The sequence below is a fragment of the Schistocerca piceifrons genome, chromosome 1 (genome assembly GCF_021461385.2).
Source record: "Schistocerca piceifrons isolate TAMUIC-IGC-003096 chromosome 1, iqSchPice1.1, whole genome shotgun sequence".
Classification (NCBI taxonomy): Eukaryota; Metazoa; Arthropoda; class Insecta; order Orthoptera; family Acrididae; genus Schistocerca; species Schistocerca piceifrons.
Window position 1 is genome coordinate 125,048,069 of NC_060138.1, and position 12,822 is coordinate 125,060,890.

General features: G+C 39.4%; 1 protein-coding gene across 1 annotated transcript in view; it reads left to right on the forward strand.

The window, feature by feature from the left end:
• The first annotated feature begins 1,716 nt into the window (after positions 1–1,716).
• Positions 1,717–12,822, forward strand: part of LOC124788065 (glutaminase kidney isoform, mitochondrial-like) — a 156,723-nt gene continuing 145,617 nt past the window's right edge. Inside the window, exons 1-3 of the mRNA XM_047255198.1 lie at positions 1,717–1,720; positions 1,816–1,927; positions 2,397–2,526. Coding sequence (XP_047111154.1) covers positions 1,717–1,720; positions 1,816–1,927; positions 2,397–2,526 — 246 coding nt within the window. The remainder of the gene's footprint in view (positions 1,721–1,815; positions 1,928–2,396; positions 2,527–12,822) is intronic.

A 12,822-nucleotide genomic window follows, 5' to 3' on the forward strand; every position in this document is an offset into this window, starting at 1 on the left:
TCATGCAACACTTAATTCACTGTTAAGTTGATGCATTGTTGTCATTCTAACTAACACAGGTTCATTGTCTGAAACTCGGCCATGAACTGAGTGTCTCATGATCAAGAATTGGGCCCTCATGTATCATCACAACAAAAGGCCTCGAAACTGTACATTGTTCGAAATTAAATTTACAGAAATTACAATTAAAACTTAACTCATTAAATTAACTGAATACATCAAAAAATTGGTTCCTTTTAACAGTTTCTTTGCTAACATATTTTAGAATAGAGCCAAATAAATCCTTTAAGAATACAATTAGCTGTCCTTCCAAATGTTTATACATAGTACAGAATTCATATTTGTTTATAGGTCAACAACAGAATTTAAGCTACAAAACAATTACTGATTTCACCCTATAACAAAAGATGATAACTAGGAATAATTGAAATAAATTAGAAAATCAATTACATACGTAAAACTAAGAACAAAATTAGATCTCGTGTTATTTTCTTTAAAATTGAGGGCCAACCTTTCTCTTGTATGAAAATACAGATTATATCCATGTATGTAAATGGTAATTAGACATGAAAACATGAATTTTAAGGAGGCAGATGGCAAAACATGAGGGGAAGTAAAAATATCCCAGCTTGCTTCATCACAAGTTGAGTCTAATTGTTTAAATCTACCTCTTCATCTATACTCCACAAGCCACTTTCCAATGCATGGCTGAGTGTAAAACTATGATTACCCCTGCCTTTGTCGCATTCAAGAATGCTCTGTGAGAAGGAAGCTATCTATAAACCTTTGTATGAGTTTGTACTTATCTGGTTTGACTGCTACTGGTATTTTTCAAGATATATGTCTATGGAAGTTATACTTGGATGAACTCTTCTGTGAACATAAGTCTCAGAATATTAACAGTAACCTACTCTACTATGCACAACATTTCAGGTGGAGGAGCGCTTCTGTTACACTCTTGTACTTGTTCAATGGAAGTGTCATGAAACATGCTACTCTTCTGAAGGCTTTTAACATCTTTCCAATCAACCCTATCTAGTAACCGAACCAGACCACGAGCAATACTCAACAATCAGTCAAACAAGTGTTTTGTAATCCACCTCCTTCATGACTGAACAACATTTCCTAGGGATCTGTCAGATGAATCTCAGTCTGTCATTTGCTTTTGGTACAACTAGTTTTATTTGGAGTTTCTACTTTAGATTGTTCCACACAAGCGCTCCTAGACATTTTATGGTTGTTACTGTTCCTAGTGTTTGATTGTCAGTTTTGTAACCAAAGAATAATACACAGTATAATATGTACATTATGCTTAATTTATATATTTTGAGAGTCAACTGCTAGTTCATGCAGCATGCATGGGTCATACACAGGATTTCTTACATTTCGCTACTGCTATCTGGCCTCACAAATTCACTATATACAACAGCATTTTTCACTAATAGGATCACCATGCCTTTGTCATATTATCAACTTGATGTGAGTACCATGTGAATGTGGGGCACAGAATGCAAATTTGTATGATGATGGGGGAAAATATCTTGTGTTAACTTTTCTACCAAACACATATTTATGTCAGTGTGTTACTTTATACCTTTATACACTAATAATTAGTTTTAGAGATTGGGAACATCATTTTACCCAGTCTGTGCTAATAATAAAGGAACATAGCTTTTGTTCTAGGTTCATAAAAACAAAATATAGATTTTTATTATTATGAGTAATGATTACAAGGAGGATACAATTTTGCATTGAACTACAAATAACATTCTGCCTTCTATTGATTCTAATTGCTGTCTTTGTTCACATTGCAAGAAGTCTTGAGGAATAATGGAATCAAAAGATGTGCATTTCAATCTCCATTCGTTGTTTTAATAGTTATTTTGAAGCAGATAGCATATACATATATACAGGGTGGTCAAAAACAGTTTGAAGAGCTTATAAAAGTGTTGCAAAGTGTTTTGTGCTGAGAAATAATTGTTAAGGGAAAAACTTGCACCATTTCCAAGTTAATTAGCATTGAAGTTAATCATTCAGGTCGTTGCATGCACAAATTGCCAGAGATACTGTCGCCAAACTTGTCCTTCCTTTGGTTTCATAAAACTGAATAATAGAAGAATACATAAATTAGACAGCAAGGATCAAACCTGAGTCAAAGTTTGAGCAGTCTCATGTGCTATGATGTAACAACCTGATTGTCAACATTCAATGCTAATTTATTCATAAATGGTGGAATATATTGACTTTTCCTCTTAACAATTATTTATCTGCATAAACTACCATGAAACACTCTAACAAGTTTTTCAGACTGTTTCTGACCACTCCTATATGCTTTACAATATCTATAAAAAAGTCTTGGTTTTATAATGTGACATATCAGTTTCTATTTCTTTCAGGTTGGTTGCTCCCTGTGCTCCCTTGATCAAGAAGGCTTATTACAAAGAACTTATTCTACCAGAATTTAAAGCTTTTACAAGTGATTTGGAAGAACTGTACAACAAATGTAAAACAATAACTGATGGCCACGTAAGTGTGCATTGTAACTAAGGGACAGAAAAAAAATATTTGCTTCCATGATTTTTGCCACTTCTGGGAAAATACTGTGATGCTATACTCAAAACTGATGATAATCTAGGCACTGAACAAGTATAAAATTGCTTTCTGCCAATAAACATCACAGATTGGACAAAGAAATACTGATTTAGGATGGAGGATATTTGTAGTGTAAAGAATAATACGAGGGCAGTTCAATAAGTAATGCAACACATTTTTTTTCTGAAACAGGGGTTGTTTTATTCAGCATTGAAATACTCCAGGTTATTCCCCAATCTTTTAGCTACACAACACTATTTTTCAACGTAATCTCCATTCAATGCTACGGCCTTACGCCACCTTGAAATGAGGGCCTGTATGCCTGCACGGTACCATTCCACTGGTCGATGTCGGAGCCAACGTCGTACTGCATCAATAACCTCCTCATCATCCGCGTAGTGCCTCTCACAGATTGCGTCCTTCATTGGGCCAAACATATGTAAATCCGACGGTGCAAGATCGGGGCTGTAGGGTGCATGAGGAAGAACAGTCCACTGAAGTTTTGTGAGCTCCTCTCGGGTGTGAAGACTTGTGTGAGGTCTTGTGTTGTCATGAAGAAGGAGAAGTTCGTTCAGATTTTTGTGCCTACGAACACGCTGAAGTTGTTTCTTCAATTTCTGAAGAGTAGCACAATACACTTCAGAGTTGATCGTTTGACCATGGGGAAGGACATCGAACAGAATAACCCCTTCAACGTCCCAGAAGACTCTAACCATGACTTTACCTGCTGAGGGTATGGCTTTAAACTTTTTCTTAGTAGGGGAGTGGGTGTGGCACCACTCCATTGATTGTCGTTTTGTTTCAGGTTCGAAGTGATGAACCCATGTTTCATCGCCTGTAACAATCTTTGACAAGAAATTGTCACCCTCAGCCACATGACGAGCAAGCAATTCCTCACAGATGGTTCTCCTTTGCTCTTTATGGTGTTCGGTTAGACAACGAGGGACCCAGCGGGAACAAACCTTTGAATATCCCAATTGGTGAACAATTGTGACAGCACTACCAACAGAGATGTCAAGTTGAGCACTGAGTTGTTTGATGGTGATCCGTCGATCATCTCGAACGAGTGTGTTCGCACGCTCCGCCATTGCAGGAGTCACAGCTGTGCATGGCCAGCCCGCACGCGGGAGATCAGACAGTCTTGCTTGACCTTGCGGCGATGATGACACACGCTTTGCCCAACGACTCACCGTGCTTTTGTCCACTGCCAGATCACCGTAGACATTCTGCAAGCGCCTATGAATATCTGAGATGCCCTGGTTTTCCGCCAAAAGAAACTTGATCACTGCCCATTGTTTGCAACTCACATCCGTTACAGACGCCATTTTAACAGCTCCGTACAGCGCTGCCACCTGTCGGAAGTCAATGAAACTATACGAGACGAAGCAGGGAATGTTTGAAAATATTCCACAAGAAATTTCCGGTTTTTTCAACCAAAATTGGCCGAGAAAAAAGATGTGTTGCATTACTTATTGAACTGCCCTCGTAAATAGGGAATGTGTGTTGTGGTCTTCAGTACAGAGACTGCTTTGATGTAACTCGCCATGCTACTCTATCCTGTGCAAGCCTCTTCATCTCTGAATAACTACTGCAACCTACATCCTTCTGAATCTGCTTAGCGTATTCATCTCTTGGTCTCCCTCTACGATTTTTACCCTCCATGCTTCCCTCCAGTACTAAATTGGTGATTCCTTGATGGCTCAGAATTTGTTCTAGTCAACTGACCTCTTCTTCTAGTCAAGTCGTGCCACAAATTCCTCTTCTCTTGAATTCTAATCAGTACCACTTCATTAGTTACATGATCTACCCATCTAATCTTGAGCATTCTTCTGTAGCACCACATTTTGAAAGCTTCTGTTCAGTACTTGTCTAAACTGTTTATCATCCATGTTTCACTTCCATACATGGCTACACTCCATACAAATACTTTCAGAAAAGGCTTTCTGACACTTAAATCTATACTCAATGTTAAAAATTTCTCTTTTTCAGAAATGCTTACCTTGCCATAGCCACTCTGCAAGTCTACATTTTTTATTCTCTCTACTTCGACCATCATCAGTTATTTTGTTACCCAAATAGCAAAACTCATGTACTACATTAAGTGTCACATTTCCTAATCTAACACACTCAGCATCACCTGATTTAATTTGATTACTTTCCATCATCCTCATTTTGCTTTTGTTTGCTTCAACTCATATCCTCCTTTCAAGACACTGCTCATTGTGTTCAGCTGCTCTTCCAGGTCCTTTGCTGTCTCTGACAGAATTACAGTGTCACTGGAAAACCTCCAACTTTTAATTTCTTCTCCATGGATTTTAATTCCTGCTCCAAACTTTTGTTTTGTTTCCTTTACTGCTTGCTCAGTATACAGATTGAATAACATCGGGGATAAGCTACAAGCCTGTCTCAATCCCTTCTCAACCACTGCTTCCCTTTCATGCCCCTCGACTCTTATGGAAAGTAAGAATACAAAATAGTGGGAAAAAGCCAGTAATCAGTGAATATTGAAATTATGAGAATATTAGTAAAGTAGCTTTGATAACAAAAGAGGAAACACTTCCTTGATGGTCCACAATTATTTAATAAATAATTTAATAAATAAATAATTCACAAACCAGTTTTGGCCTCATAGGCTATCACCAGATAACTGCTGAATGTTGCAACCACAAATAAAGTGACATGTGAGTAACAATGATATTAGTGATATATACAGAGAGTTTTTATCAAGAAAAGCATCATATTAAAAAAAAATCATATTGCCTCTAGAAGTTGAAAATCAGTCTGTGAAGAAAAAATTAATAACTGCAGAACATCAAGGAAGCAATTACTCTTTTGTAATAAATGTCAAATTTTGTTGAAGGCAATTGGGGAATTCAGTTAGTGTTATGAGGTAGCTTCACTTACCAGAGTAAAATACAGAGACTATATCAGCTTCCAGAATTACATATTTGTACTAAGGAAAAAAGAACAAGAAAGAAGTATGAGTTGATAGATGACAGTCCAAAGGAAGTTGATGATAACTATATTGTTATTTTATTGTATTTTATGGTTTTATAGACAAGATTTTTGGTATTATAGACAAAATCTTTGGTTTTCAAATAGTGTATTGAAATTTACACTGAAACTAAACTTGCCTTATGTGTGTTTTGTCATCTGATAATATTTTGGTACAAAGCTGTGGCAGATTTCTTGTTGCATCTCTTGCATCCACTGAAAGTTGCTGTCTTTATTTGCAGGTTCATTTGCCAATCTCCCCAATGTCTCTCCAACTCTGCATCAATATACTATAGCAGAAATGTTCTATAGTAATTACAATGACTAGAAAAAGTAATATTTAAGTTTGAGTCTTATCTAATTATTACTACCAAGTTGTAATATGTAGTATTCACAATTATACGTTCCCTTCATCTTTATCACAGCAGAGTCATTAACATTACATTAAACAACAGAGATAATAAAAATTAGAGATAATACAATGATAATGTTTGCTTTTCTTATGCATGGAGTAATGTCTTTGGTTCCTACGCATAGCACAGTATCTGATGCAGTTACTTCTGGAATAAAAAGTGTTGCTACAAGATGATGATAGTGTTGGTTTGACCCACAATCGGAAGGTATTAAGTGCTTGTACTAATTTATTTTCTGAGATGAATATGGATAAATGTGATAAAATAGTGAACTTTGAACAAGAATTAAAATATGAAAATGATCTAAACACACACACACACACACACACACACACACACACACACACAGAGAGAGAGAGAGAGAGAGAGAGAGAGAGAGAGAGAGAGAGAGAGAGAGAGAGAGAGGGAGAGAAGATGATAGATAAGAAAATTCTACCTTTAGACAGTTCTGAAGTTTATGATAATAAGGAGAACAGCTGTTGAAAAAATTAAAATAGTACAGCACATACCTACAGTTGGTTCATCACTGGCATAAAAAGGGTGAGCCAGCCACTCAAAAACACACAAAAATCTTCAGCCTAAAAGCTTAACCTGAAGTCCACTCAGTACTTAAAATTCTAAAAACTTTATCACACTCATATCGTTATTTATTAAAATTGAGAGTGGGTCACCACTTAATTTGCTTCTGCTCTCTCATCACACTGTAAAATCGACTCTATAAAAATACAACATGTAATGATTTGTTTACCACAGGTATAATAAACTGATAAGGGAGGGGGAGTGAGTGTCTCTCCCCAAATAGTGTAGCTATATGGTAGTGAACAGTGTCTTATTTGAGGCAGGTCAGCATTACCTCATCCCACCATGTGACAGGTACGAAGTACCACAGTTGGATAGTTGGCTTAACCAATTACAGTTGACTCTCCCTCACTGCCAGATCTTTACTCCCTCCACAAGTGTATGGCTTTCTGTGTCAACAGTGAAATGGCAGCCACTGGGAATGGCACACTGTGTCTCTGCAGCTCACCTTAGCTATTTTGTCGGCTTGCTCATTTTTCCAGATTCCCATCTGCCTTGGTCTCCAGCAGAATGGTATTTTCTCTCTTGTTGATGAAAGGCAGAGCTGTTCAACATATTTTACATAATTTTCTATGCTGGGTACATTTGCTCCAACACCAGTTTTGCACCAAATGAATTGGAGTAGGTAAGAGATGTTTTGCTTTTGAAGATACTTCATCTGCATCCCTACCTTCAGGATAGTATGTGTCTCTGCAGAATTCATTGGGGACATAAATCTTAAGACATAAAAAGCTTTGAAAACAACAATTATGGTCATCCCATATTGATAAAATTTTGGTTTACAATGTAAATATTCCTTGTCAGCCATCAGTACCACTTGCTGATAAGAAATAATGGTATGAAATTAGCTCTGATAATACATTACATAATATCCAATACTACATGTTTCAAAATGAGACTAGCACTGGTAATTGTGATGATGGCTTCAAACTGAAATGATGTGAATGCCACAAAGGTAATAGTAAATTTCTAATAACAATGGAATTGAGACAAAATTATTGTGCTAGATGATCTTATATGGAAATTATAACTTAAACCTGGCATCATTACTCATAACATTGAATAAGAACAGATGATAAACAGAACTACTAAAAACTGGTGGTACTAATGGAAAAAAGTGCAGGAAATCCATTCCAAAAAACATTAGAAATTAGAAGCACCATGTAATAAAATGATACTCCACTAAAAAACTCTCTCAAAAAATTCAGTTTATATCACCAACACATAGGCATTCACTTTGACTAGGATGAATGCAATACTTCAAATAGACATTAATGGCAATAATAGGCATAGCTTGGACCAAACAATCATATATATCCATGACTAGTGAAGATACTATGGAAACAAAATCAGAATTAAAGTATGCCATGGATTATGTAACTTCTGCTTGCAAGACTAATTCAGTTCATCAACAATCACTACAAAGACCAATAAAAACAAAAATATTCTGAAAAGAATAGATTGCTACTCACCATATAGCAGAGATGATGAGTTGCAGCTGGGCACAACGAAAAGACTGTCAAACAAGTAAGCTTTCAGTCAAAACGCCCGACATCAGAATCAGGTAACACACACACACACACACACACACACACACACACACACACACACACACACACACACACACACAAATGTAACTCACACACATGTGACCACAGTCTCCGGCTGCTGAAGCCAAACTACGAGCAGCAGAACATGATGGGAGAAGCAATCTGAGTGGTGGGATAAGGAGGAGGCTGGGTTGGGGAGGGGGAGGAATGGGAGAGTAGGGGTGGTGGATGGTAAAGTGGCGTTTGTGGGAGCATACGAGGATAAAGTGGAGAGAGGTTAGAGCAGCTATGTGCAGTCAGAGGTTAGACGGAGGGCAGGAGGGGTGAGGGGTACTGGTAAAGGAGAGAAGTAAAAATATTGTGAGTGTGTTGGTGGAATGGAGGACAGTGTCTTGCTGGAGGGGGAACAGGGGAGGGGGTAGGTTGGTGTTGGACAATGATTAAGGAAGCATGATGTCAGGAGGGTTATGGGAAAATATGATATACAGTAGGCAGAGTTCCCACCAGTGTGATGCAGAAAAGCCGGTGTTGATAGGAAGGATCCAGATGGCACAGGCTGTGAAGCACCCATTAAAATGGAGAACATTGTGCTGGGCAGCATGCTCACCAACTGGGTGGTCCACTTGTTTCTTGGCCAGTTTTTCATGTGGACAGACAGCTCGTCGATTGTCATACCCACTTAGAATGCAGCACATTGGTTGCAGCTTGTAAATAACATAACTGATTTCACAGGTAGCCTTGCCTCTGATGGGATAGGTGATGCTTGTGACTTTACTATAATAGGTGATGGTGCGAGGACATATGGGTCAGGCCTTGCATCTAGGGCTATTACAGGTATATGAGCCACAAGCAAAGGGTTGAGAACAGAGGTTGTGTAGGGATGAACGAGGATATTGTGTAGGTTTGATGGGTGGTGGAATATCATTGTGGGAGGGCTGGGAAGGTTAGTGGGTATGACACAGTCAAAACCCTGGCAGAGAATGTAATTCAGTTGCTCCAGTCCTGGGTGGTACTGAGTCATGAGGGTAAGGCTCCTCTGTGACTGGATGGTGGGACTTTGAGAGATGGGGAGTGCGGAAGAGGTAAGGCATGGGAGATCTGTTTCTGTACAAGAATGGGAGGGTAATTAAGGTCTGTGAAGGCCTTAGGGAGACCCTTTGTGTATTTTGAAGGGACTGATCATCACTATAGATGTGATGCCCACAGGCGGCTAGAGTGTATGGAAGGAACTTCTTAATATATAAAGGGTGGCAGTTGTTGAAGGGATGTATTTCTGGTGCTTGATGTGTTTATATAGATGGTGGCACTGATGTATCAATCTTTGAGGTGAAGGTCCAGATAAAAGAAGGTGGCTTGGGTGGCTTGTTGGGTTGAGGCAGAACAAGTGAAGCAAAGGGCGAGTAGGTGCTGAGGTTCTGGAGGAATCTGGAGATGGTGTCATCATCCCCAATCCAGATCATGAAGATGTTATCAATGAATCAGAACCAGGTGAGGGGTTTGGGATTTTGGGTGGTTAGAAAGGATTCCTATAGGTGGTTGATGAATAGTTTGGCATAGGATGGTGCCGTGTGGGTGCCCATTGCTGTGCCCCAGATTTGTTTGTTGGTTGTTGGCCTTAAAGGGGCAAGTGCGGATAGTTGGACATGGTGACTAGGAAGCACCTTCCATATGCATCAGTGCTGAAAAGTTTCCTTATCCCTAGCCAGAACCCAGTTTCACATGCTGTTCCTGCATTGCTGCTTGGCTGATGGAATCCCCTCAAATGGCCTTACCATCAAATGACGTATCTCTGGCTGTGACCCTCCTCTTTCCTCCATCTCTTCAGATTCTGTCATTCCTTAACCCTCACCACCATAGACCTGTAAAACTATCTCAATTGGGCCCAAAACCTCCTTGCAGTACCTCTTGTCCATTTGTTAAATTCTCCTCCTATGCAATCCCAAATTCCTGAGCCCCTATCTCACGCAATGAAACTTTTGCCCTCCAAGAACTAGAGTTGCATGCACAATGTGAACTCAAAGAAATCTCCAACCTGTTCACTTCCTGCTCCCACTTTTGACAGCCACTATCCGCCACCTTTACAACAACCTCCAAACTGCCTCCACATTGCTTCATAACTGACAAACCTTGTCTCACCAACCTATGACATTTACACCATCCTCAAAACTTCTGTAAAGAATCCAGAACCTAAACATACCCAAAACACAGTCATGAACCTTTTTTTCCAAAAGCCTTAGCTCCATGGAAGTACCAGTCCTTCCCAAAGCCTCACCTTTTCCCCCACTCCCAAATTCAATCATGCAAGACTTGTTAATCTCCACAAAAAGAACTCCAGTCTACCACCTAAAACCTGATTCTAACCTTATAATCCTACCTATAGACAAAGGATTACATGGCAGAAGGACTCTGCCAGCTGTCAGATTCATCCATCTACAAATCCTGCCACAGTGATCCCATTCCCGAAATCTAGCTAGAACTGCGATCTCTCCTCAAATCCTCAGGACTGTCCCAGAACCTCCCCTGGAGTCTGTCTATCTCCTCACTCCTACCACCCCCCACACTCCAACCTTCTACATGCTTTCTAAATTTCATAAACCCAACCACTCAGGATACCCCATTGTGACTGCTTACTGTGCCTCCACTGAGAGATTCTCAATTATTACTCACAACCTACCCTCCTGTATAAAAGATACCAAACATTTCCTCCACTGACACTCCACAGTTTCTTTATCACATGGTACCCTGTGCATCACTATTGATGCCACCTCACTTTACACTAACATCGCTAATGCCTATGGCCTTGCTGCTATTGAACATTACCTTTCCCAAGGTGCAGTGGATTCCAAACCTACAACCTCCTTCTTAGTTACTGTGACCGACTATATCCTCACCCACAGTTACTTCTCATTTGAAGGCATCACCTATAGTAAATCCACCTAGAAGAATACTTTCTAACCACCCAGCATCCCAAACCCCTCACCTGGTTCACATTTACATGAACAGCTTCCATACATTCCACACCAAGAAATCCTTTCCATACAGCCTAGCCATCCATGGCTGTCCCGTTGCATCTGCAGTGACAAGATGACCCTCTTGAGATATGCCAACTGTCTCACTGAGGCCTTCACAGACTGTATTTACCCTCACAATCTTGTACAAAAACATCTATAGTGGCTTTCCCTATGTCCAACCAAAGAGGAGCATTCCCCTTGTGACTCAGTTCCACCCAGGATTGGAGCAACTGAATCACATTCTTCACCAGTGTTTTGACTACCTCTCACCATGCCCATTATTCTTCCCACCCCACCCACAATGGTGTTTTGCTACCCACTGAATCTACACAATATCCTCGTACATCGCTACACAACCTACAAGTGTGGTCATGTAGCTGTGGCAATCTGCTTTCCTAATATTCCATTGATAAGCTGGGCAGCTGACAAACACATATTCAACATTACAACTGAGAATAATAGGAACAGGGCTGCATTCTACCAAAATAACAAAGTGATTGACAGTTGAGCCCGGAAGGGGGATGTCATTAGTTTGCTTGTACATGCAAGCACACTATGGTTCTAATAACAGCAGCTGTGAGTTCCAAACTATGTTTTAACATTCTCCATTACTGTGCAACACTGAGTTCACTTTGTAGGGTTATTATAGTCTTATCATTTTCTTAAGAAATTTCACAGTTAATTACACACACTGACAGAGTAACAAAGTGTATGAGAAGAGATCACAGCTATTGTCATCCACAGTTGACTGATAAGTGGCAGCAGAGGTAGTGGAACAATATGACAGCTGTGTACAGGACAAAAAATGCGGCCACACTTGCCCTTTGGTAGCTGCTATAGTAACAGTCATATAGACAACTAGCTATCTGTTGATTTGTTACTCTATTCCAGGAGTTCTTCTTTCCATGTGATGTGTTATGTTAAGCTAGGGTGCACCAAATAAATAGTATGCCTCCTCTGTTTAATCATTGGTTATCATCATTTAGCACATTTAGACATTTCTAGGTACAGTCTCTGACATAATTTGACTGACACTGTTTTCTTATTGTGAACCCCAGCTGGGATGGTGGGCAGTGAAGTTGCCTGATATTGTCTTAACATCTGCTACTGACCACTCAGTGTACTCAGTTACTGTTTAACTACAGTCTCTGTTTTGATCTGTCTACTCACATAATGCTTATTTCATTTTCATTCCAATTGAGGATAGCTGCTGAACTTATGCTCATATCTATCATTTCTGTCAGTTCAAATTATGTTAAAGCCAGTAAATGGAAATGGTTCATTTGACATTAACACCTCAATATCTGAGTACAACATACAAATTTAAGATGACTCTTTGTTTTTTTACTTCTTATTCAGTGAGCGTGGTCAATCTGTACCTCCAGATGTCCTGGTTGTACATCCCCTTCTGCCCTTACTGTCCACTGTACATGTCGATGGCTGTTGGGATGCAGAGACAAAGACATTAAGCTCTGATTCAGTGCACCTAAACATTCCATAACCAAGACTAAGCTTCCTGTCACTCCATAATTGGGAAGGGGACAATGTAGACTTGAACACTTCCCCAGTTGGCTCAAATAATTCAAAAACAGAATACATTAATATGTTTGCTTGTATGGCCATCTTCTGCAGCAACTGTTATAATCAATTATTATTGGTTTTTCTGTCTTAAGCTTACTGCAA